The sequence below is a fragment of the Balaenoptera borealis genome (assembly GCF_965194805.1).
Source record: "Balaenoptera borealis genome assembly, chromosome: 1".
NCBI classification, from domain to species: domain Eukaryota; kingdom Metazoa; phylum Chordata; class Mammalia; order Artiodactyla; family Balaenopteridae; genus Balaenoptera; species Balaenoptera borealis.
The window spans coordinates 90,401,243-90,425,373 of NC_138860.1; the positions used below are offsets into that span (position 1 = coordinate 90,401,243).

Consider the following 24,131-nt stretch of genomic DNA (forward strand, 5'->3'; position numbering starts at 1 on the left):
AACACTGAAATGAAATTTTTGGTACAAGATATTTATAAGGGACACCATTTGTGAAAGGAATGGGGAGACAGCAGGATTGGACAGAGGGAGAAGCTGAGCTGTGATGCAGACCCCACAAAGCCTTGGTTAGCTGGCAGGAGCTCAGAAGACAGTGTCATCTGTCCCAATGTCCCAAGTCTGGGAGCAGGAACCATATCAGTGTACCCCTGCCTCACTCAGTCACTGGGCCCAGTTCACCTGGAACAATGTGAGTCAGGCAAAGCATCTCTCTGCAGCTGAGGCAGATGCTGGAAGAGCTGACATCTGGAGGCTGTTTGCCAACTTCACTCCACACAGCTGGGGAGCAAATCCTGTCTTGAAGGAAGATCTGGGCTATGCATCTCCATGCCTGCCACATCTTCACACACACATACACAGCTGGGGGTTTAGAGCTTCTCTGGTGAACCATTTAGCTACAGGATACAAAGGTCTGAGTGTTCTTTCAGACTGAAGTACTTGCTAAGACTAAATGAATTTTTTCTGTGTTTCTTACTCTAGTCCACATACTTAAAACCCTTCACTACTGATTTGCCTGCCTTGGGATAAAGACTGTGTCCTTAATAATCTTCCCAGTTTGGTCCCTCACTCCTAACCTTGCTCTCACCGCTCTGCCCATTGCTCTCTGGGGTCCTTTGTGTCTAGCACCCCTTTCACCCATGCTGCGCCCCCTGCACCGACACACAAAATCCAAGCTCTGGCATTGCTTCCTCAGGGGAGACCAGACCACATCAGAACCCTCACTACAGACACCAGTGGTCCCTTGCTTATCTTAAACCTGTAGTTTCCAAGGGAGCAGGACCTGGGACAATTTTCCTGGACATACCTGGGTCAGATCAGGTATGTCAAATGTGCGACCATGGAAGAAGCACCAGTTTTGAAGTCAGACAGTCTTAGTACAGCATCAGCTCTGGCACGTGCTGAGTGACCTTCAGCAAGTTTCGTAACTTCTCTAAGCCTGAATGTCCTCATCCATAAAATGGGGATATCGTTGCCTGCCTCCCAGGATTGTTATAAATATTAGATCAAGTAGATGAGATAAAACTTTTACTTCTAAATAACCAGGATTTTGATGGTAATCAATGGGGTGTAAAAATAAGCACACTTGGGATTAACCACCTGACCAACTAATGGTGTTCTGCCTTTGTATGTTCAGGTTATGACAACTCGAGAAGACAAAGTGATTATCATTGAAAAGAAAGATGGTACTCGGATAGTGGATCATGCTGATGGTACCAGAATCACAACCTTTTATCAAGTTTATGAAGATCAGATTATTTCTCCGGATGATCAAGAGACAGGTAAGTTTTTTTTTTCTTTTTTTAAAATTTTTCTTTTATATTGGAGTATAGTTGATTAACAATGTTGTGTTAGTTTCAAGTGTACAGCAGAGTGATTCAGTTATACATATACACGTATCTCTTCTTTTTCAAATTCTTTTTCCAGTAGATTACAATATTCTATGTCTTTACAATAAGGTAGGTAGAAACCTCACTGATTTTTGAAAATACACATAAGAAAAATAATTTTTTTGAAGAATTCACGTCAACCAAAGAATACTCATGCAATCCAAATGAGGCCCTTTATTATGCTCTTTAGCCTAAGCTGACGTGGAAGTGATAACGGCTCTAGTTAGCTGATGGATAGTAATAGTGCCTTTTCCATTTTTACCACTAAAAACTTACAGCCTGGATTGGTAGCAACTAAAAGTTAATAATCATGACTCAACTGTCCTGCACATTAGATCTCAGACCTGTTTCCTTTGATCCTTAAGGAATCTAATTTGCATACATAGGTGACCTCAGGTAGGTCCTCCTTCAATTCTTTCTGACAATTCTCATTATCAGAAAGGTGATATAAGAGAAAAGCCAGCAGCAGCTACTAATGAACCAGAGTCTTTCATATTATCTAAAAGCCTACCACCCTTCCTAAGCTAAATTTTAAAAAGATTTTTAAATAAAAATTATTCCGACTCACTTTTCTTTAATTCCAGAGTTTGTTTAAATGCTTCATTGCCAAATTAAGTGCAACAAATGGGCAAGTGACTGGAAAAAGAGGAACCTTTCCACCCTGCTAGTTAGAGTGAAAATTAAAAGAGCCACTTGGGTGGGCAATTTTAAAATATCTGGTAAATTGAAAATGTGCATATCATATGATACACTAACTCTACTTCTGGGTATATATAGAAAGACACTCTTATACATTTGAACAAGGAAACAGGTATAGGGGTGCTACTTGCAACACCAAGTTTAATATTAAAATATTGGGAAAACAAATGTCCATCAACAGTGGAATAGAAAAATAAAATGTGGTATATGCTTACAAAGGAGTACTATATAGCAATTAAAGGAAATGAAGTACACACATACATGCACCTATTTACACACACACATATATATATCAAGATGGCTAAAGGTCTCAAAACATTGTTAAGTTAAAAATTCAGGTGTAGAATGATACATAGAGTAATATATAACTTATGCAAATTTAAAGTGTACAAAATACTATATGTTGTTTTTGATACATACATTTTTATAAAAGTATAAAAATGGATTGTGAGAAAAAGGAATAAACCCAGAGATAAGGAGAGCAGTAAACTTCAACTTTATCTGTATTTTTTCTCTTATGTACATATTAAAAATGAAGAAAATATGGCAAAATATTAACAAGTGTTAATTTTGATTAGTGAGCATGAATAGTTAAATTATATTTTGTGCTTTTCTGGATGTTTTCAATTTCTCAAAATAAAAAGAATGGTGAGAACAAAAGAGCACACCAAATTAAGAGATATTCTGGAAGAATGACTGCGTTGACATAGAGAGTAGCCCGCACTCCAGCCCCATGGAGTGAGTTCTCAGCACTGGATGACTTCGAGTCCAGGTAGCCAGGAGGCAGGAGGACAGTCAGAGTCAGACGGCAGGCATGTTCCCCATGTGTGCGTCCTATCAGACCTGCTTCCCTTGCATTTGCCCACAGACGAAGGTCCTCAGAGGATCACCAGGCAGGTGAAGTGCATGCGGATTGAAAGTTCACACTACGCCACTGTCATCACCAACTGCGAGGACAGTAGCTGCTGCACCACCTTTGGGGATGGGACGTCTATCATCGCAAAGCCACAGGGAACGTACCAGGTGGGTCTGGGGGAGGATGAGGGGTGCCAAAGGTAAGTGTCAATTTGACTAAGAAAACCCACTCCTCGGGGGGCAGTGACCAGTCCTGCCACGTGCACGACTGTTGCTCTGTTGTCTCAGCGGATCTGAGAACACACTTCTCAATCTCTTTTCCTTTATTCACTGTCTTTTTACAATCCATTCCAGAAAAACATAGTCCTGCTTGTCTTTAAATGCTTGGGTATTTGGGGATCAAGCTTATAAACCAGAGTGTATTTGCTGGGGATCCTTTATGTGGTAGGTGATGGGCACCGTGAGTGTTAGAAGCATTCAGTGCTGGCCTGTCCCTACCAGACCAGCTTCACCTTCTGCCACCTCTTATTCATTCTCTCTCTCCCATCCTTCCCACCTCCAGTCTGTCCCCACTCTACCTCATGTCCCCACAGGATGGAAGGACAGCTAGCCCAGCTGAAGCACAGCTTTGTCTTTGGAGGGCTGGGGAGGAACACTGTTAGAAACTCCTCTGCCTCCTTACATTTCCCCATTAAACACAATCACCCGGGTTCAGCCTGCAGTCCCTTCAGTCTTAGAAGGATTTGCCTTTGCCTTTCCACTTGCTGGAGAAGGAACACAAGTGCCAGGGTGTCGCATCTAAGGTCATAGGATACTGAGAGCTCGAAGCCAGAATATAATGGACAAAGACCTTAGTGACAAATGTTTGTTGCTGTGAAAGCTGTTGAAGCCAGTTTATCCCTCCCATCTCTCCCGATAATGTTATCCTACCCCCTCTTTACCCTGTGCAGATCCTTGTGTGGCAAAGAAGGTGCTGAAAGTGAGAGATGACTGTGAACTGTTGCAGTTGGAGAAGGGGGTGCTTTTTTTCCTATATAGCATTCAGAATGTCCAATTTTTTAGGCAGCATCCATGTGCCAGTATCATATGTCCTACCAGATATGATGAGACTCTCTTAAGATGCTGTGATGAGACCTTATTTTTATCATGGCCCCAGACTCTAATCGTTATAACTATGGGGGCAAAGGAATTTTAGCACCAATGACAGTTACCACTGAACGAAGAGACGTAACAGAAAAGAGATCTAACTTGGAGACCTTCAGTGCCTGACACTATTGTATAGCCACTTGTTTGCCCAATCTCCTGAAACACAGACTAAGGAAGGATCAACCTTGATCGCTCCTTATTGAGAAACACACATATCTTAGTTCCCAACTGGAAAAAAAACCTCTAAGTAAGTTTAGCTGCACCTATTTTGTAATTCTGTGGTTTTATAGAATTGAAAGCTGGCATTCAAAAATACCTCTGCCTGTCTTCTGTTGGACTTGGCACATTTGTCATTTATTTCCTCACTCACCAGCATGAGAACGTTGGGCAGTGTGATGAGGGAGGCCGGATTTTAGGCAATGTATGAAAGAGAGAGTAGAGCTTGATATTGGCCACTATTGTACCTTGGCAGCACTAAAAAGATTATTCAAAACATCAGAAAGGAGGTGGGTATAACAATTGTTATCTTCTATGATTATAATGTGCCACAAGTGGGGGGGGGAACATCCACCCAGCTGGAGGGTTTCAAGAAGACAAGATGACAAATAATGGGTCTGTTATCTCCCATGGGAAATCTTTCTCTGTCCCTGGGTTTAGGAACTAAAACCTGTTTCCCTAGACCAGAAGACCTACTGTCTTTCTGGGGAAAGGTGTGTCTGTGTATGTGTGTGTGTGCTAGACTAAGCTTTTGACTACTCTTCTATACCAGTCTGATCCTGACTCCTTTGGGGGAAGATAGAGAAATGTAAGAAGCATTCTTAGGAATACTACTGAAAAGGACTTTAAAAGTCCTTGTCTTTATCAGTACTACCACAAACAAACATCATAATGGAGGGTGCCTTGTCCTCTACTCAGTGTGTGAAATCAGTTGAAAGAGGCAAATCTTATAGTAAATTCTGAGCAGTATAGGTATGTAAAACCATGAGAATTTTATTTGCTAACATACATACATATATGAGTTATTGCTGTATTTTTCATGTTGAGTCTCTATGCTTCAGCACAGCTGTTTCTCCAGATTAACTTCCTAGAAGGCAGGGCATCTCCTTTTTATAGGTTTTCTTTTTGGCTCTTCTATATGGTTCCTTCACCTATGGTATGTCTTAATTGTGGAAGTTATAGGCCATCTTTTTCTGTTCAGAGCAGCTTTCAGTAAATTACAGAGTCAATCTGACAGTTTGGATCCATTTTGATGAGGACCTGTGGAGGCTGGGAAAATTGAAAATTTAACCAGCCACCAGTGCCTACTCTAAAATGTGCCTGAAACCACAGAGAAGCCTCAGAACTCATCAAGGTCCAGTGGAGTTCTCTGGGCCTGGGGAATGGTGAAGAGTCAATATGAGAAACTTCCACAAGGGTGGAGTAAGGACTTCTGAAAATCTACTCTCCCTAAAAACAACCAGAAACCTGGAAGTATTGTCAAAATCAACTTTTTCAGAAGTCTAGAAATTAACCAAAGGATTACAATATTCTGAGGATTGTTTATTTAAAGACAAAAAAAAAAAAAAAAGGACTGAATCTTGGGAAGAACAGCAAGAATTGTGGTGATTTCACTTGCCATATTCCCCTCCCCTCCCCCAGCTCCATGGTAGCCTTGAAAATCAACGCTCTTACATGCAAAATAGCAGTGAAAGCCAGCAAGCCAGCAGCCACTGAAAGAAGAAGAAAAGATTTAGAGCTCCACAAAATATTGTCAGTGTTTGAACTGTCTGGCCGGTCCCTGGAAACACCCACTCACAGGGGTAGTCTTTATTTGATCCGACTCTGAGCTCACTCCCTAAAAACAGCCTTTTCCCCAAACAGAGATAATTATTTAACATTATAGCTGTTGAAGTGGCAATAACAAACAAGAGGCTGAACAAAAGAGTTAAAAGGAAGAGAAGGGGAACAAGAAGTCCACAGAGGGCTTTGAAAAGCTCTGAGGTATTCCCTGGAATCTGGAAAGCCATACTCAAGTGCAGGGCTGTGTGCATGCCCATAAAAGAACTCGGAAAGCCCTGATCTTTCACTCTTGCTGATCAAGAGGCTCTGCACAAGCAGGGGGTGAAGCTAAGGTGGAATTACAAACTTCCTGCTAGAGCATTAAAAAAATACGTCAATATGCAAATGGAGCCCTCAGCAGAAGCTGAAAGACCTATTAGTGTAAAGTACTTAAGAAAATATCTGCCCAGTTATGAGCAGACCTCTAAGCAACCAAACAAACATGTTAGGCCCACTCATGACAGTAAACATAAACTTTAAAAAAATAGTTCAGGGAAATCACTGAATAAACAGCAACAACAACAAAGCAACAATAACAAGCACTGGGGAAAGGATCTAATTTCCAGAGTTGTACATTATACTATTTGAAATGTCCAGTTTTCAACAAAAAATTATGAGACATGGGGGGAAAAAGGAAAATTATGACCCATAAACAGGGATGGGGAAGGAGGAAGCAATCAATAGAAACTACCCCTGAGGAAACCCAGACTTTGCACTTAAATAGACAAAGAAATTTAAGTCAGCTGCTATATTTAAAAAACTGAGAGAAACCTTGTGTAAAGAACTAAAGCAAAGTATGAGAATGGTTTTTCGCCAAGTATAGAATATCAATACATAGAAATTATTTTTTTTTTTAAGAAAGAACCACATAGAAATTCTGGAGTTGGAAAGCATAATAACTGTAATGAAAAATTTACTAATGAGGCTCAACATCAAATTTTAGCTGCCAGAGGAAATAATCAGCAAACTTGAAAATAGGTCAGTTGAGATTAACCAATCTGAGGAAGAGAGAGAGAAAAAAATGAAGAAAAATGAACAGAGCCTCAGAGACCTGTGGGACACCATAAGGCATACTAACACATGCATATTGAGAGTCTGAGAAGGAAAAGAGAGAAGGGCAGAAATATTATTTGAAGAAATAATGGCTTAAAACTTCCCAAATTTGATAAAAACTGTCTATACATGCAAGAATCTCGACAAACTTCAAGTAGGATAAACTCAGAGAGTTCCACACCTAAACACATCATAATCAAACTGTCAAAGACAAAGAGAGAATCTTGAAAGCAATGAGAAAAGACTCATCAAATATGAGGGATCTCCAATAAGATTAATAGCTGATTTCTCATCAGAAACTATGGAGTCTAGAAGGCAGTGAGATGACATATTCAAAATGCTTAAAGAAAAAAATCATCAACAAAAACTCATTCAGTAAAATTATCCTTCTAAAATGAAAAAATCAAGATAGTTCCAGAAAAACAAAAACTGAGAAAATTCATTGCTCTTAGACATCCCCTACAAGAAAATCTAAAGGGAATCCTTCAGGCTGAAATGAAAAAACATTACACAGTAACTCAAATACACACAAATAAATAAAGAGCAATGGTAAAGGTAACTACATAGGTAAATATAAAAGACAGTATGCATGTATTTTTGTGACTTTTTTTTCATTTGGATTTAAAAGTCAACTGCATAAGGCAATAATTATAAAAGTATATTTATATGCTTATAATGTATAAAGATGAAATTTTCGATAATAATAACATGAAGGGAAGAGGAATAGAGCTATATGGAGCAAAGATTTTGTATAATATTGAAATTCTTAGTATCAATTTAATCTAGATAGTTATAAATTGAGATGTTGTTTGTAATACCCAAGAAAAACTAAGAAAACAACTCAAAAATATATATAAAAGAAACAAGGGAATTGAAATGGCACACTTCAAGATATCTATTTAAAACAAAAGAAAGCAGTAATGGATGAATAGAGGGGAAACCAGAGACATAAGACATATAGAAAACAAATAGAGACTTACATTCATGCCATCATCGTGTTGCAGCCTTCTTCATCAAGCTGTGTGGCTGACAGGGTCTTGGTGCTCTGACCGGGTGTCAGGCCTGAGCCTCTGAGGTGGGAGAGCTCAGGCCTGACACCGGACAGGCCTGAGCTCTCTGGACAGGATATTGGACCACCAGAGACCTCCTGGCCCCTTGTAATATCAATCGGTGAGAATTCTCCCAGAGATCTCCATCTCAATGCTAAGACACAGCTCCAACGACCAGCAAGCTCCAGTGCTGGAAACCTCATGCCAAAAAACTAGCAAGACAGGAACACAACACCACCCATTAGCAGAGAGGCTGCTTAAAGTCATAATAAGTTCACAGACACCACAAAACACACCACTGGATGCGGTCCTGCCCACCAGAAAGACAAAATCCATTCTCAACCACCAGAACACAGGCACCAGTCCTTTCCAACAGGAAGCCAAAACAACCCACTGAACTAGCCTTACACACTGGGGGCAGACACCAATAACAACAGGAACTATGAACCTGCAGCCTGCAAAAAGGAGACCCCCAAACTCAGTAAGTTAAGCAAAATGAGAAGACAGAGAAATATGCAGCACATGAAGGAGCAAGGTAAAAACCCACCAGGCCAAACAAATGAAGAGGAAATAGGCATTCTACCTGAAAAAGAATTCAGAGTAATGATAGTAAAGATGATCCAAAATCTTGGAAATAGAATGGAGAAAATACAGGAAACGTTTAACAAGGACTTAGAAGAACTAAAGAGCAAACAAACAATGATTAACAACACAGTAAATGAAATTAAAAATTCTCTAGAAGGAATCAATAGCAGAATAACTGAGGGAGAAGAATGGATAAGTGACCTAGAAGTTAAAGTAGTGGAAATAACTACCGCAGAGCAGAATAAAAAAAAAGAATGAAAAGAATGGAGGACAGTCTCAGACACCTCTGAGACAACATTAAATGCACCAACATTCGAATTATAGGGGTCTCAGAAGAAAAAGAGAAAAAGAAAGGGACTGAGAAAATATCTGAAGAGATTAGTTGAAAACTTCCCTATATGGGAAAGGAAATAGTCAATCAAGTCCAGGAAGTGCATAGAGTCCCATACAGGATAAATCCAAGGAGAAACACGCCAAGACACATGTTAATCAAACTCTCAAAAATTAAATATAAAGAAAAAATGTTAAAAGCAGCAAGGGAAAAGCAACAAATAACATACAGGGGAATCCCCATAAGGTTAACAGCTGATCTTTCAGCAGAAACTCTGCAAGCCAGAAGGGAGTGGCAGGACATATTTAAAGTGATAAAAGGGAAAGACCTACAACCAAGGTTACTCTACCCAGCAAGGATCTCATTCAGATTCGATGGAGAAATTAAAACGTTTACAGACAAGCAAAAGCTAAGAGAATTCAGCACCAGCAAACCAGCTTTACAACAAACGCTAAAGGAACTTCTCTAGGCAGGAAACACAAGAGAAGAGACGACCTACAAAAACAAACCCAAAACAATTAAGAAAATGGTAATAGGAACATACATATCGATAATTACCTTAAATGTAAATGGATTAAATGCTTCAACCAAAAGACACAGACTGGCTGAATGGATACAAAAACAAGACCCATATATATGCTGCCTACAAGAGACCTCTTCAGACCTGAGGAAACATACAGATTGAAAGGGAGGGGATGGAAAAAGATATTCTATGCAAATGGAAATCAAAAGAAAGGTGGAGTAGCAATTCTCATATCAGACAAAATAGACTTTAAAATAAAGACTATTACAAGAGACAAAGAAGGACACTACATAATGATCAAGGGATCGATCCAAGAAGAAGATATAACAATTGTAAATATTTATGCACCTAACATAGCAGGACCTCAATACATAAGGCAAATGCTAACAGCCATAAAAGGGAATTCGACAGTAGCACAATCATAGTAGGGGACTTTAACACCCACTTTCACCAATGGACAGATCAACCAAAATGAAAATAAATAAGGAAACACAAGCTTTAAATGACACTTTAAACAAGATAGACTTAATTGATATTTATAGGACATTGTATCCAAAAACAATAGAATACACTTTCTTCTCAAGAGTTCATGGACCATTCTCCAGGATAGATCATATCTTGGGTCACAAATCAGGCCTCAGTAAATTTAGGAAAATTGAATTCGTATCAAGTATCTTTTCCAACAACAACACTATGAGACTAGATAGCAATTACAGGAAAAAAAACTGTAAAAAATACAAACACATGGAGGCTAAACAAAATAACCAGGAGATCACTGAAGAAATCAAAGACAAAATCAAAATTACCTAGAAACAAAGGACAATGAAAACATGATGACCCAAAACCTATGGGATGCAGCAAAAGCTGTTCTAAGAGGGAAGTTTATGACAATACAATCCTACTGCAAGAAACACAAAAAATCTCAGATGAACAACATAATCTTACACCTAAAGCAATTAGAGAAAGAAGAACAGAAAAACCCCAAAGTTAGCCAAAGAAAAGAAATCATAAAGATAAGATCAGAAATAAATGAAAAAGAAATGAAGGAAACGATAGCAAAGATCAATAAAACTAAAAGCTGGTTCTTTGAGTAGATAAACAAATTGATAAACCATTAGCCAGACTCGTCAAGAAAAAAAGGGAGAAGACTCAAATCAACATAATTAGAAATGAAAAAGGAGAAGTAACAACTGACACTGCAGAAATACAAAGGATCATGAGAGATTACTACAAGCAACTATATGCCAAGAAAATGGACAACCTGGAAAAAATGGACAAATTTTTAGAAAAGCACAGCCTTCCGAGACTGAACCAGGAAGAAATAGAAAATGTATACAGAACAAACACAAGTGCTGAAAATGAAACTGTGATTTGTGGCAAATATATACAATGGAATATTACTCAGCCATAAAAAGAAACGAAATTGAGTTATTTGTAGTGAGGTGGATGGACCTAGAGTCTGTCACACAGAGTGAAGTAAGTCAGAAAGAGAAAAACAAATACCATATGCTAACACATATATATGGAATCTAAAAAAAATAATAATAAAAATAGTGGTCATGAAGGACCTAGGGGCCAGACAGGAATAAAGACACAGACCTACTAGAGAATGGACTTGAGGATACGGGGAGAGGGAAGCGTAAGTTGGGACAAAGTGAGAGAGTGGCATGGACATATATACACTACCAAACGTAAAATAGATAGCTAGTGGGAAGCAGCCGCATAGCACAGGGAGATCAGCTCGGTGCTTTGTGACCACTTAGAGGGGTGGGATAGGGAGGATGGGAGGGAGGGAGATGCAAGAGGGAAGAGATATGGGGACATATGTATATGTATAACTGATTCACTTTGTTATAAAGAAGAAACTAACACACTATTGTAAAGCAATTATACTCCAATAAAGATGTTTTTAAAAAAAAGAAAATATTCCAGCAAACAAAAGCCCAGGACCAGATGGCTTCACAGGCGAATGCTATCAAACATTTTGAGAAGAGCTAACACCTCTCCTTCTCAAACACTTCCAAAATGTAGCAGAGGGAGGAACACTCCCAAACTCATTATACGAGGCCACCATCACCCTGATACCAAAACCAGACAGAGATGTCACAATTAAAGAAAACTACAGCCAATATCACTGGTGAACATAGATGCAAAAATCCTCAACAGAATACTAGCAAACAGAATCCAACAGCACATTAAAAGGATCACACACCATGATCAAGTGGGGTTTATCCCAGGAATGCAAGGATTCTTCAGTATATGCACAATCAATGTGATAAACCATATTAACAAATTGAAGGAGAAAACCCACATGAGTATCTCAATAGATGCAGAAAAAGCTTTCGACAAAATTCAACATCCATTTATGATAAAAACTCTCCAGAAAGCAGGCACTGAGGGAACTTACCTCAACATAATAAAGGCCACACATGACAAACCCACAACCAACATTGTTCTCAATGTCGAAAAATTGAAACGATTTCTATTAAGATCAGGAACAAGACAGGTTGCCCACTCTCACCACTATTATTCAACATAGTTCTGGAAGTTTTAGCCACAGCAATCAGAGAAGAAAAAGAAATAAAAAGAATCCAAATTTGAAATGAAGAAGTAAAATTGTCACTGTTTGGAGATGACATGATACTATACATAGAGAATTCTAAAGATGCTAACAGAAAACTACTAGAGCTAATCAATGAATTTGGTAAAGTAGCAGGATACAAAATTAATGCACAGAAATCTCTTGCGTTCCTATATACTAATGATGAAAAATCTGAAAGAGAAATTAAGGAAACACTCCCATTTACCATTGCAACAAAAAGAATAAAATTCCTAGGAATAAACTTACTTAAGGAGACAAAACACCTGTATGCAGAAAACTATAAGACGCTGATGAAAGAAATTAAAGATGATACAAACAGATGGAGAGATATACCATGTTCTTGGATTGGAAGAATCAATGTTGTTAAAATGACTATACTACCCAAAGCAATCTACAGATTCAGTGCAATCCTCATCAAACTACCAATGGCATTTTTCACAGAACTAGAACAAAAAATTTCACAATCTGTATGGAAACACAAAAGACCTCGAATAGCCAAAGCAATCTTGAGAAAGAAAAACGGAGCTGGAGGAATCAGGCTCCTGCACTTCAGACTATACTACAAAGCTACAGTAGTCAAGACAGTATGGTACTGGCACAAAAACCGAAATATAGATCAATGGACAGGATAGAAAGCCCAGAGAAAAACCCATTCACATATGGTCACCTTATCTTTGATAAAAGGGGCATGAATATACAATGGAGAAAAGACATCCTCTTCAATAAGTGGTGCTTGGAAAACTGGACAGCTACATGTAAAAGAATGAAATTGGAACACTCCCTAACACCATACACAAAAATAAACTCAAAATGGATTAAAAACCTAAATGTAAGGCCAGACACTATAAAACTATAAAACTCTTAGAGGAAAACATAGGCAGAACACTCTATGACATAAATCACAGAAAGATCCTTTTTGACCCACCTCCTTGTGTAATGGAAATAAAATAAAAAATAAACAAATGGGACCTAATGAAACTTAAAAGCTTTTGTACAGCAAAGGAAACCATAAACAAGACGAAAAGACAACCCTCAAAATCGGAGAAAATATTTGCAAATGAAGCAACTGACAAAGGATTAATCTCCAAAATATACAAGCAGCTCATGCAGCTCAATATCAAAAAAACTAACAACCCTGTCCAAAAGTGGGCGGAAGGCCTAAATAGACATTTCTCCAAAGAAGATATACAGATTGCCAACAAACATATGAAAGGATGCTTAACATCACTAATCATTAGAGAAATGCAAATCAAAACCAGAATGAGGTATCACCTCACACCGGTCAGAATGACCATTATCAAAATATCTACAAAGAATAAATGCTGGAGAGGGTGTGGAGAAAAGCGAACCCTCTTGCACTGTTGGTGGGAATGTAAATTGATGCAGCTACTATGGAGAACAGCATGTAGGTTCCTTTGAAAACTAAAAATAGAACTCCCATACGACCAAGCAATCCCACTACAGGGCATATACCCTGAGAAAACCATAACTCAAAAAGAGTCATGTACCACAATGTTCATTGCAGCTCTATTTATAATAGCCAGGACTTGCAAGCAGCCTAAGCGTCCATTGACAGATGAATGGATAAAGAAGATGTGGCATATATATACAATGGACTATCATTCACTCATAAAAAGAAATGAAATTGAGTTATTTGTAGCGAGATGGATGGACCTAGAGTCTGTCATACAGAGTGAAGTAAGTCAGAAAGAGAAAACAAATACCATATGCTAACACATATACATGGAATCTAAAAAAAAAAAGAATGGTTCTGATGAACCTAGTGGCATGACAGGAATAAAGATGCAGACGTAGAGAATGGACTTGAGGATACAGGGTGGGGGAAGGGTAAGCTGGGACAAAGTGATAGAGTGGTATTTACATATATACACTACCAAATGTAAAATAGCTAGTGGAAAGCAGCCACATAGCACAGGGAGATCAGTTCAGTGTTTTGTGGCCACCTAGAGGGGTGGGATAGGGAGGGTGGGAGGGAGATGCAAGAGGGAGAGGATATGGGGATATATGTATACATATAGCTGATTCACTTTGTGATACAGCAGCAACTAACACAACAATGTAAAGCCATCATACCCCAATCAAGATGTTAAAAAAAAAAGAAATAGAAAACAAATAGAAATTTGGAAGATTCAAATCTGACCTAATCAGTAATTACATTAAATATAAATGGATTAAACAACCCAATCAAAATATAGATATTGGAAGAATGGATTACAAAGCATGATGCAGCTGTATGCTGTCAACAAGAGATACACTTTATGGTCGAAGACACAAATAGGTTGAAAGTAAAAGGATAAAAAAGATATACCTGCAATAAGTAATTGAAAGGGAACTTGAGTGGCTATACAAATATCAGACAAAATAGACTTTACAACAAAACATTACCAGAAACAAAGAGGGTATGTTATAATAATAAACAGATTACTCCATCAAGAAGACGGCAACTACAAACATATTATACACTAACAACAAAGCCCAAAACACATGCGTATTTCCAGAGTTGTGCACTATACAAATTAAAATGTCCAGTTAAATAGTAAAAATTGGCATATTTAAAAGGAGAAATAGACAATTCAACAATAATATTTGGAGACATTAGTACCTCACTTTCAGTAATGGATAAAAGAATAGATAAGATCAAGAGAATAAAAGACTTAATCAGCAGAATAAACCATGCAGACCTCCTAGACAAGTATAGAACACTCCACTCAGTAATAGAATACATTATGCTCAAGTGTAAATGGAACATTCTCCAGGAAAGACCATGTGTTACACCACAAAACAAGTCTCAATAGATTAAAAAGGATTGAAATCATACAAAATATGTTCTCCTACCACAGCGGAATGAAATAACACACAATGGAATCAATAACAAAAGGAAGTTTGGGAAATGCACAAATATGTGAAAAATAACACAAAGAATAAACCACAAGGAAATTTAAAAATACTTTGAGATGACTAAAAATGACTAAAAATAAAATTAACATACCAAAACTTAATTGAAGCAGCAAAAGCTATATATATATATATATAGCTTTAAATGTCTATATATATACACATATATATATATCTTTAAATGTCTCTCTGTCTCTCTCTATATATATATATGTATATATATATATGTAGCTTTAAATGTCAAAATGCCCATATTAAAAATGAAGATCTTGAATCAATAACCTAACTTTCCACCCTAAGAAACTAGAAAAAAGAAGGCAAACTAAACCCAAAGGAAGCATATGGAAGTAAATAGTAAAGATTAGAGTAGAAATAAATGAAAAAATAGAAAACAATAGAGAAAAATCAGCAAAACCAGAAGTTGGTTCTCTGATAAATCTTTAGCTGGACTTACAGGGAGAGATAGACAGACAAACAGAAAGAGAAAGAAGGGGTGGGGAGAGAGAAGACTCAAATTACTAAAATCAGAAATGAAAGAGAAGACATTACTACCAACCTTACAGAAATAAAAAAGATTATAAAGAAATACTGTGAACAATTATACATCAACAAATTAGATAACCTAGATAAAATGGATAGATTTCTGGAAAGGCACAAACTACCTAACCTAACTCGAGAAAAGATAAAATATCAGAATAGACCTAAAACAAGTAAAGAGATTGAATTAATAATTTTAAAACTTGGCAGACAGCAAAGCCCAGGCCCAGATGGCTTCATTGGTAAATTGTACCAAACATCTATGGAAGAATTAACACTGAACAATCTTTCACAAACTCTTCCAAAATATAGAAGAGACAGACAGTAATAAGTGTTAGTGGGGATGTGAAGAAATGTAAAACCCTCATTAATTGCTAATGAGAATGTATAATGGTGCAGTCACTTTGGAAAACAGTTTGGCAGTTCTGCCAAAAATTAAAAATAGAGTTCTCATACGACCCAGCAGTTCTACTCCTGGGTAGATATCCAAGGGAAATTAAACATATATCCACACAAAACTTATACACAGATATTGATTACAGCATTTTTAATAATAACAAGACTGTGAAAACAACTCAAATGTCCATCAACTCATGAATAAACAAAATTTGATATATCCATACAATGGAATATTATTCATCCATAAAGCAGAATGAAGTTCTTTTTAGATTTTATTGATTTTAATTCAATTTTTATTTTATATTTTAATTTTTATTTTCTATTAGAGTATAGTTGATTTAAAATATTGTGTTAGTTTCAGGTGTACAGCAAAGTGAATACATATACATATATTCTTTCTTTCTCAGATTCTTTTCCCATATAGGTTATTACAGAATATTGAGTAGAGTTCCCTGTGCTATACAGTAGGTCCTTGTTTATTATCTGTTTTATATATATTAGTGTGTATATATTAATCCCAAACTCCTAATTTATCCCTCCTCCAACCTTTCCCCTTTGATAACCATAAGTTTGTTTTCAAAGTCTGTGAATCTGTTTCTGTTTTGTTAATAAGTTCATTTGTATCTTCTTTTTAGATTCCACATATAAATGATATTTGTCTTTCTCTGTCTGACTTACTTTACTTAGTATAAGAATCTCCAAGTCCATGCATGTTGCTGCAAATGGCATTATTTCATTCTTTTTTATGGCTGAGTAATATTCCATTGTATATATGTACCACATCTTCTTTATCCATTCCTCTGTTGGTAGACATTTAGGTTGTTTCTATGTCTTGGCTATTGTAAATAGTGCTGCAGTGAATATTGGGGTGCATGTATCTTTTTGAAGTATAGTTTTCTCCAGATATATGCCCAGGAATGGGATTGCTGGATCATATGGTAGTTCTGTTTTTAGCTTTTTAAGGAACCTCCATACTGTTCTCCTTAGTGGTTGTACCAATTTACATTCCCACCAACAGTGTAGGAGGGTCCCCTTTTCTCCACACCATCTCCAGCATTTATTGTTTGTAGACTTTTGGCGATGGCCATTCTGACCTGTGTGAAGTGATACCTCATTGTAGTTTTGATCTGTCTGCCACAAGCCAACCCCTTCCGACGGCCCTCGCTGCACAGGCTGGGACGCCTCTCCCCGCTCTGCCCCCACCGTGGAAAGTTAAGTTTGAAGAGGGGGGAAGAGAGAAACACGGACATGAAGAGGAAGATCCATCTGGAGCTGAGGAACTGAACCCCGGCAGCTGTTCGAGAACTTGTCCGGGACAATTTCAAATCAAATGATGGGAAAATTGAGGGCTTAATGGCTGAATTTGTGAACTTAGAGTTCCTCCGTTTAATAAACGTAGGCTTGATTTCAGTTTCAAATCTCCGCAAACTACCTAAATTGAAAAAGCTTGAGCTCACTGACAATAGAATCTATGGAGATCTGGATATGTTAGCAGAAAAACTTCCAAATCTCACACATCTAAACTCAGGTGAAAATAAACAGAATGAAGTATTGATACACGCTACAACATAGATGAATCTTGAAAACATTATGCTAAGTAAAAGAAGCCGGACAGAAGAGGCCACATATCACATGCTTCCATTTTTATGAAATGTCTGAAATAGTCAAATCCATAGAGACAGCAGATCAATGGTTGTCAGGGGCAGGAGTGATGCAGAGTGACTGCTAATGGCATCAGGGTTTCTTTGGTGGGTGATGAAAATGTTCTGGAATTAGTGATAATGTTTGCACAAGTTTTTGAATATACAAAATCCACTGAATATACACTTTAAAATAGTGAATTTATGCCACGTGAATTATATCTCAAAAAAAGAGTCTATCTGAACCAGAAGTCATTATACAAAAGCTATTACTTAAGGACTGTGTCAGCCACCATAGGAATAACGATAAATAAAAGCTTCTAAAAGCATTTGTCCCATAGCTTTTACCCTCTTGGAGATGCTTCTTGCCGAAGAACATAAAAGGATTCCAATTGTTTTGAATAGTGCCAAGTGTGTTTACTTAAGTTAAAATATGTTTTTAATATTTTATATTAAACATCTGAAATAAGGCACAAAGCAATTACTTGGAAGAAATATTAAAGTGAGTAGATAAAATATGAGACACAGGAGCAATTATATCCTAATCAGTTTGACTCCTTATTAAGTGGTCCTTCCCAAAACTTAAGTCTTCTCTTGTTTTCTTCCTGGAAACACAGTTTGTGTCTGGGTTCTATGGATAATTTTTCTCCTTAAATGATTTTATAAATCCCTCAAATCAAACAAGAAATTTTTAATAATATCTCTCTTCCTGTTACCCTTCCAGGTGTTACCTCCAAACACAGGCTGTCTTCATATTGATAGGGACTGTTCAGCTATATATTGCCATGAATCAAGCAGTGATATATACCATCCTTTTCAAAAACGTGAGCAGCTGAGAGCTAGCAGGTACATCATGAAGCACACATCAGAGGTTATCTGTGAGGTCATGGATCCCGAAGGAAACACCTTTCAGGTAAAGTGCATCATTATTATGGAGAGAGAGGCTATGGCTTTGCTTTTGAGATATTTCACACAAGAGAGCTCCCCTATAGCATTTTATCTTAGCTGCCTTGGGATTAGTTATCCACTGACTGCCAATATTTTGGACAGCAGCAATGAATGTCAGTATCTTCAATTCTCAAGTGTACTTCATTAGCAGATGGCAAGTCCAACAATGAGGATGGTTGAAATGCTAAAGCCAAATAAGTAATTAGAACAAAAGGGAAAAAAGTTACTAACCATCTAAAAATAATGCCAACAAAGAGGAGTGATATAAATGCTCTGTATCTGGGCTCAAGTGAGAGAAAATACATGGGGCAGCAGGCAAGTCTGCTTAACTAGGCAGAGAATCCAAAGTGAGAACTATCAGTTAGTGTGAGGGTTCCAGTAGGGCTGAGGATGGGGTGTTGGGAAGCCTGGAGAGGTGCTTAGCTATTCAGTGGTAGAGCTCCATCTTCTGTTTCTCTGTCCTTCCTCTTATCTCTAAGCCAGGCATTGGCAAACCATGGCCACTTGTTTATATGGGCCCATGAGCTAAAAATGCAGAGTGACTGCATTTTACATTTTTAAATGGTTGGAGGAAATCAAAAGGAGAAGAATATTTCATGACACATAAAAATTATAAGAAATTCAAATTTCAGTGCCACTATAAAGTTTTACTGCAACATAGCCACACTCATTTGTTTACATATTATCTCTGGCTGCTTTTGCATATAATGGCAGAGTCGAGTAGTTGCAACAGAAACTCTACAGCCAACAAACCCTAAAATATTTACTATCTGGCCCTTGACAAAAAGATGTTTGCCAGCCCCTTCTCTAGGCACTTTTTTTTTCACTCCTCACCCAGCGGTGGAATTTCATGTGTTGGCTGGCGGGTGGTGAAGTTACTTTTTAGATTTGGAACCGTACCACAGAGTCCCCAACTTTGTTTGGGATTCAGACAAGCCCTGATCCAACTTAGTTTTTCTGTGCGAAGTCAGTGAGACTTCACAGCATGAGTTCAGGCTGCTAAGAGATTTCAATGTGCAATAAATTGAAATTGAAACCTAAAGGCCAAACCCTCTAAGTTGAAACATGCAAGCCAAACATTATTCTAGACATTGATGCTCTTCTTGGGCATTCCCTTCAGTGGCCTTTCAGCCGGACCACACCATATCTAGACAGTAGTAATGGCTAGAACAGTTCTTATAGTGAGACTCAATCTGTCTCCCTATATATCCATGAGTCCTAATTCTGTGCTTAGAATCCATACTGTCACTCTTAATATTTCAAGACAACCGTCACATAAATAGCCTTCCCTCCATGTTTAAATTCCCAGTTCCCTGAACTTATCCTCAGAAGATAAGTGAGTCCCCTGCCATCCTAGTCACCTTCCTCTGAATGTATTCAGGTTTGTCTTCCTGTTTGTTTTCACAGTCTAGGTGTGGTTTGTAAGTGGAGATGTGCTACTAGGTTTTCACTTTTATTAATGCAATCTATCCTTAGTGCACAATTCCTTACAAAGAAATATCCCTGATTTTCTGAGTATCCAAAAGATCACCTGCTTTCTCAAATGGGATTAAAAGAAATGTAAGTTTATGGCATTTTTCTTTTCTTTTAGTTGCTTATATACTATGTCCCTTAGGTCATGGCTGATGGTAGTGCATCAACTATCCTACCTGAAAACAATTTGGAAGATGATTTAAATGCAAAAGCTGAAGGCTATGACACGTTATCATCCACTCACCTTCATAAGAATCATCTGCAAATCTATGGTGAACATGTCCCCAGGTAATACGATAAAAATAACATCATGACTTTTATTTTCAGTTCCAAGTTCAAGGAGCATCTTGGCTGAATACGTCAAGGGATTAGATTTTTATTTCTTCAAACAGGTTTTTTGTTGTCTATGCTGATGGATCAGGAGTGGAACTTCTTCGGGACAGTGACATAGAAGAATACCTCTCCTTGGCATACGGAGAATCAACTACCGTCGTTCTTCAAGAGCCAGTACAGGAACAGCCAGGTAGAGAATCCAGACTGGAACTCGCTGTGTCCCTTTCCCAGCTCTCATCCTCCTTATCCAATCTACCCCGGTGTCATCTCTACTTTTTTCCCTTTGCTCGCTTTTCAACTCTACTTTTCACCTGGCCATGTCAACCTATTTATACAGGGATTTATGTTTGTACCACGCTTTATCTAAGCATCAACCTATATAAATTGTGTATGGTCCCCCTCCTACCTATAAGCAGATTTGTATCTGCATTTATATCTGTTAGGTATGTTTAGTTATGTACCTAGGTTCCTATTTATGTGTTTGTTTCATCTTGGTAGGGAAAAACAAAAGTGAGTTATCTTTCATAAGTTCACTTTTTATCATTTTGAATGTGTTGCCTTGGTGAATTTAGTACAACGAGAGGAGAAAGTACATTTCACGTGTCAGTTAGAAAATCAACCTGAAATATAGGATAAGTTACATATTATATTCATTGGGCATTTACATGTTTTCATCAATTTGAAAGAAATTAGTGTGTGATTAAAGGTTAGAGACATATATTGCACTAAGTAAGAGCCACTGTATATGTAACGTGTATTTAAACACAGGAAGAAAAAAAACTTTCATGTTATCTGTGTACCAAAGCAATGTGCTATATCTAGGTTTATGTGTGTGTTTCCTTTTTATCTTTTCTCTGGTTGGTGGGATGTATTTTGTGCTCATTTATGAATATGCCTGCATCTATGTACAATTGTATCTTTGAATGGATCAATGTACATTGTGTGATGTTATAAATTTGCTCTTTCTGTGTGAATATGGGGAGTGGGGAGTTCTGACTGGTTGTGCAGTCTGTGTGTGGAACTGTAAGAGAATAGGAATTCATCTCAAATTGCTTTGTTAGTTGTTTAACTAGCATCTACGTGAAAAACCACCATGTGCCAAACACTGGCTGGGTGTTAGGAATACAATGGTGAGCTAAGACAACAATGGACCCTGCTTTCACAGAGCTTAGACTTTAATGAGAGAGATAGGCATTAAATGTATAGTCACACAAATAACTGTATCATTATAAATTAGGATAAGATCTATGAAGTAAAGGAATATGATTCTGTGAGAACATCTAACAGAGGAGCCTGACATAGTCTAGAAGGCTTCCCTGAAAACACTGGAGCCAAGAGCTACTGGATAAGTAGGCATTAATTAAAATAGGAGGAGGAGCTTTCTTGGAAGAGAGAATACAAAGCAGGAAGCTTAAAGCTTTGGAGAGTAGGGGAAAAAAGGCTAAAGTAGCCAAAGTACAGAAGGGAAAATAGCGCAAGTTGAGTCAGGGGTGAGAAAACGTTAAGGCCTCTGTTTTATCCCATAAGCAATGGGAACTCAAAGAAGATTTTACATCATGGGCTAGCATAATCAGTCACCCTGACTGCAGAGGGAGGTTCATTCAGAGTAGGTGTGGGCAGAAAAGTTAGTTGTCGTTGTAGTCCAAAACAGGATGGCTCTGAGGGGAATAGTCTAAGGTAGGGTCACTGGAGGGGAAAGAGATAGATGAACTCAAGAAATGTTTAGTGGTAGAACTGACAGGACTTGGATGTGGTTTCCGAAGGACAGTGAAGTGTCCATTAATACTTTCAGGCGATCTAAATCCAGCTTTTTTAGGTGTTACCATGACTGAGACTCTCCTTTCTTGTTAGACTGTAAGGTCCTTAAGCATGGTCATTGTGTCTGGCTTCTCAAAAGTTTTCGATTTGGTGAATACCTATTGAATTTCTCAGAATATTTCTGAAAGAGAAATGATCCTCTGATAACTCTTTGTGAACCAGGTGCCCTGAGCATCACTGTGCTTCGCCCTTTCCATGAAGCTTCACCATGGCTAATGAAGAAAGAATTAGATACAATTGTTCCTCCTAATCTCCAGTCAAGGACATGGGAGACATTTCCCTCGGTTGAGGTATAAATTTTTCTGCTATAAAGTAACTATATTTGCATATCCATCTATCTATGGACCAGAGTTCAGCTCTTCTCCTGTATATTCATAAATTTTCCTTCTTTTGTAAATTGTTAATGGGCTCAAGGAGTTTTATATTTGTAGATTTTAGAGAAATACACCTGACTAGTTTATCTCAGTTTTATTTCTTTTAGCCTACATTGCAGGCTTGAACGTCTTCCTATAGTATGAAAATATTCAGTTTGAGTAACCCATTACTGATATTTTGCAATACAGACACCTTCCCTCTCCCAATATTTATTTGTTAGTTTTAACACACAATCTTAGGTCTTTCACTTTCCCTTTAGTCTTAATTTATTAATGCACAAACTGAGTATTTAAGAATAATGTGAAATATTAAATACAGGGACTTGCAACTGCAGTGTTAAAAAGTAAGCATTGTAATTGTGGCAGCTTAGAGAAAGGCCCACCTAAGGTTTTTAAAGAGTGAAAGAAAATATCTTCAGCAAGAATCATAAAGTCCTGCATCTTGCCAGATTTGCCATTTCATTTTTTTTACAAATTTATTGGCATATAATTGCTTTACAGTGTTGTGTTAGTTTCTGCTGTATAACAAAGTGAATCAGCTATACATATACATATATCCCCATATCCCCTCCCTCTTGAGCCTCCCTCCCACCCTCCCTATCCCACCCCTCTAGGTGGTCACAAAGCACCAAGCTGATCTCCTATGGTATGCAGCTGCTTCCCACTAGCTATCTATTTTACATTTGGTAGTGTATATATGTCAACACTACTCTCTCACTTCGTCCCAGCTTCCCCTCTCCCAACCCTGACCTGTGTCCTCAAGTCCATTCTCTATGTCTGCGTCTTTATTCCTGTCCTGCCCCTAGGTTCATCAGAACCATTTTTCTTTTTTTAGATTCCATATATATGTGTTAGCATACGGTATTTTTTTTTTTTCTCTTTCTGACTTACTTCACTCTGTATGACAGACTCTAGGTCCATCCATCTCGCTACAAATAACTTAATTTTGTTTCTTTTTATAGCTGAGTAATATTCCATTGTATATATATGCCACATCTTCTTTATCCATTCATCTGTCGATGGACACTTAGGTTGCTTCCAAGTCCTGGCTATTGTAAATAGAGCTGCAGTGAACATTGTGGAACATGACTCTTTTTGAATCATGGTTTTCTCAGCGTGTATGCCCTGTAGTGGGATTGCTGGGTTGTATGGGAGTTCTATTTTTAGTTTTTAAAGGAACCTACATGCTGTTCTCCATAGTAGCTGTATCAATTTACATTCCCACCAACAGTGCAAGAGGGTTCCCTTTTCTCCACACCCTCTCCAGCACTTATTGTTTGTAGATATTTTGATAATGGCCATTCTGACTGGTGTGAGGAGATACCTTATTGTGGTTTTGATTTGCATTTCTCTAATGATTAGTGATGTCGAGCATCCTTTCATATGTTTGTTGGCAATCTGTATATCTTCTTTGGAGAAATGTCTATTTAGGTCTTCCACCCACTTTTGGACAGGGTTGTTTGTTTATTTGATATTGAGCTGCATGAGCTGCTTGTATATTTTGGAGATTAATCCTTTGTCAGTTGCTTCATTTGCAAATATTTTCTCCCATTCTGAGGGTTGTCTTTTCATCTTGTTTATGGTTTC

The 24,131-nt window shown here is 37.8% G+C and overlaps 1 protein-coding gene across 1 annotated transcript in view; it reads left to right on the forward strand.

Annotated features, from left to right (window-relative positions):
• SPAG17 (sperm associated antigen 17) overlaps positions 1 to 24,131 on the forward strand; it is a 233,777-nt gene that overhangs the window by 153,903 nt on the left and 55,743 nt on the right. The window contains exons 30-35 of the mRNA XM_082369949.1: positions 1,193 to 1,337; positions 3,013 to 3,167; positions 18,323 to 18,511; positions 20,162 to 20,307; positions 20,412 to 20,542; positions 22,333 to 22,460. Coding sequence (XP_082226075.1) covers positions 1,193 to 1,337; positions 3,013 to 3,167; positions 18,323 to 18,511; positions 20,162 to 20,307; positions 20,412 to 20,542; positions 22,333 to 22,460 — 894 coding nt within the window. The remainder of the gene's footprint in view (positions 1 to 1,192; positions 1,338 to 3,012; positions 3,168 to 18,322; positions 18,512 to 20,161; positions 20,308 to 20,411; positions 20,543 to 22,332; positions 22,461 to 24,131) is intronic.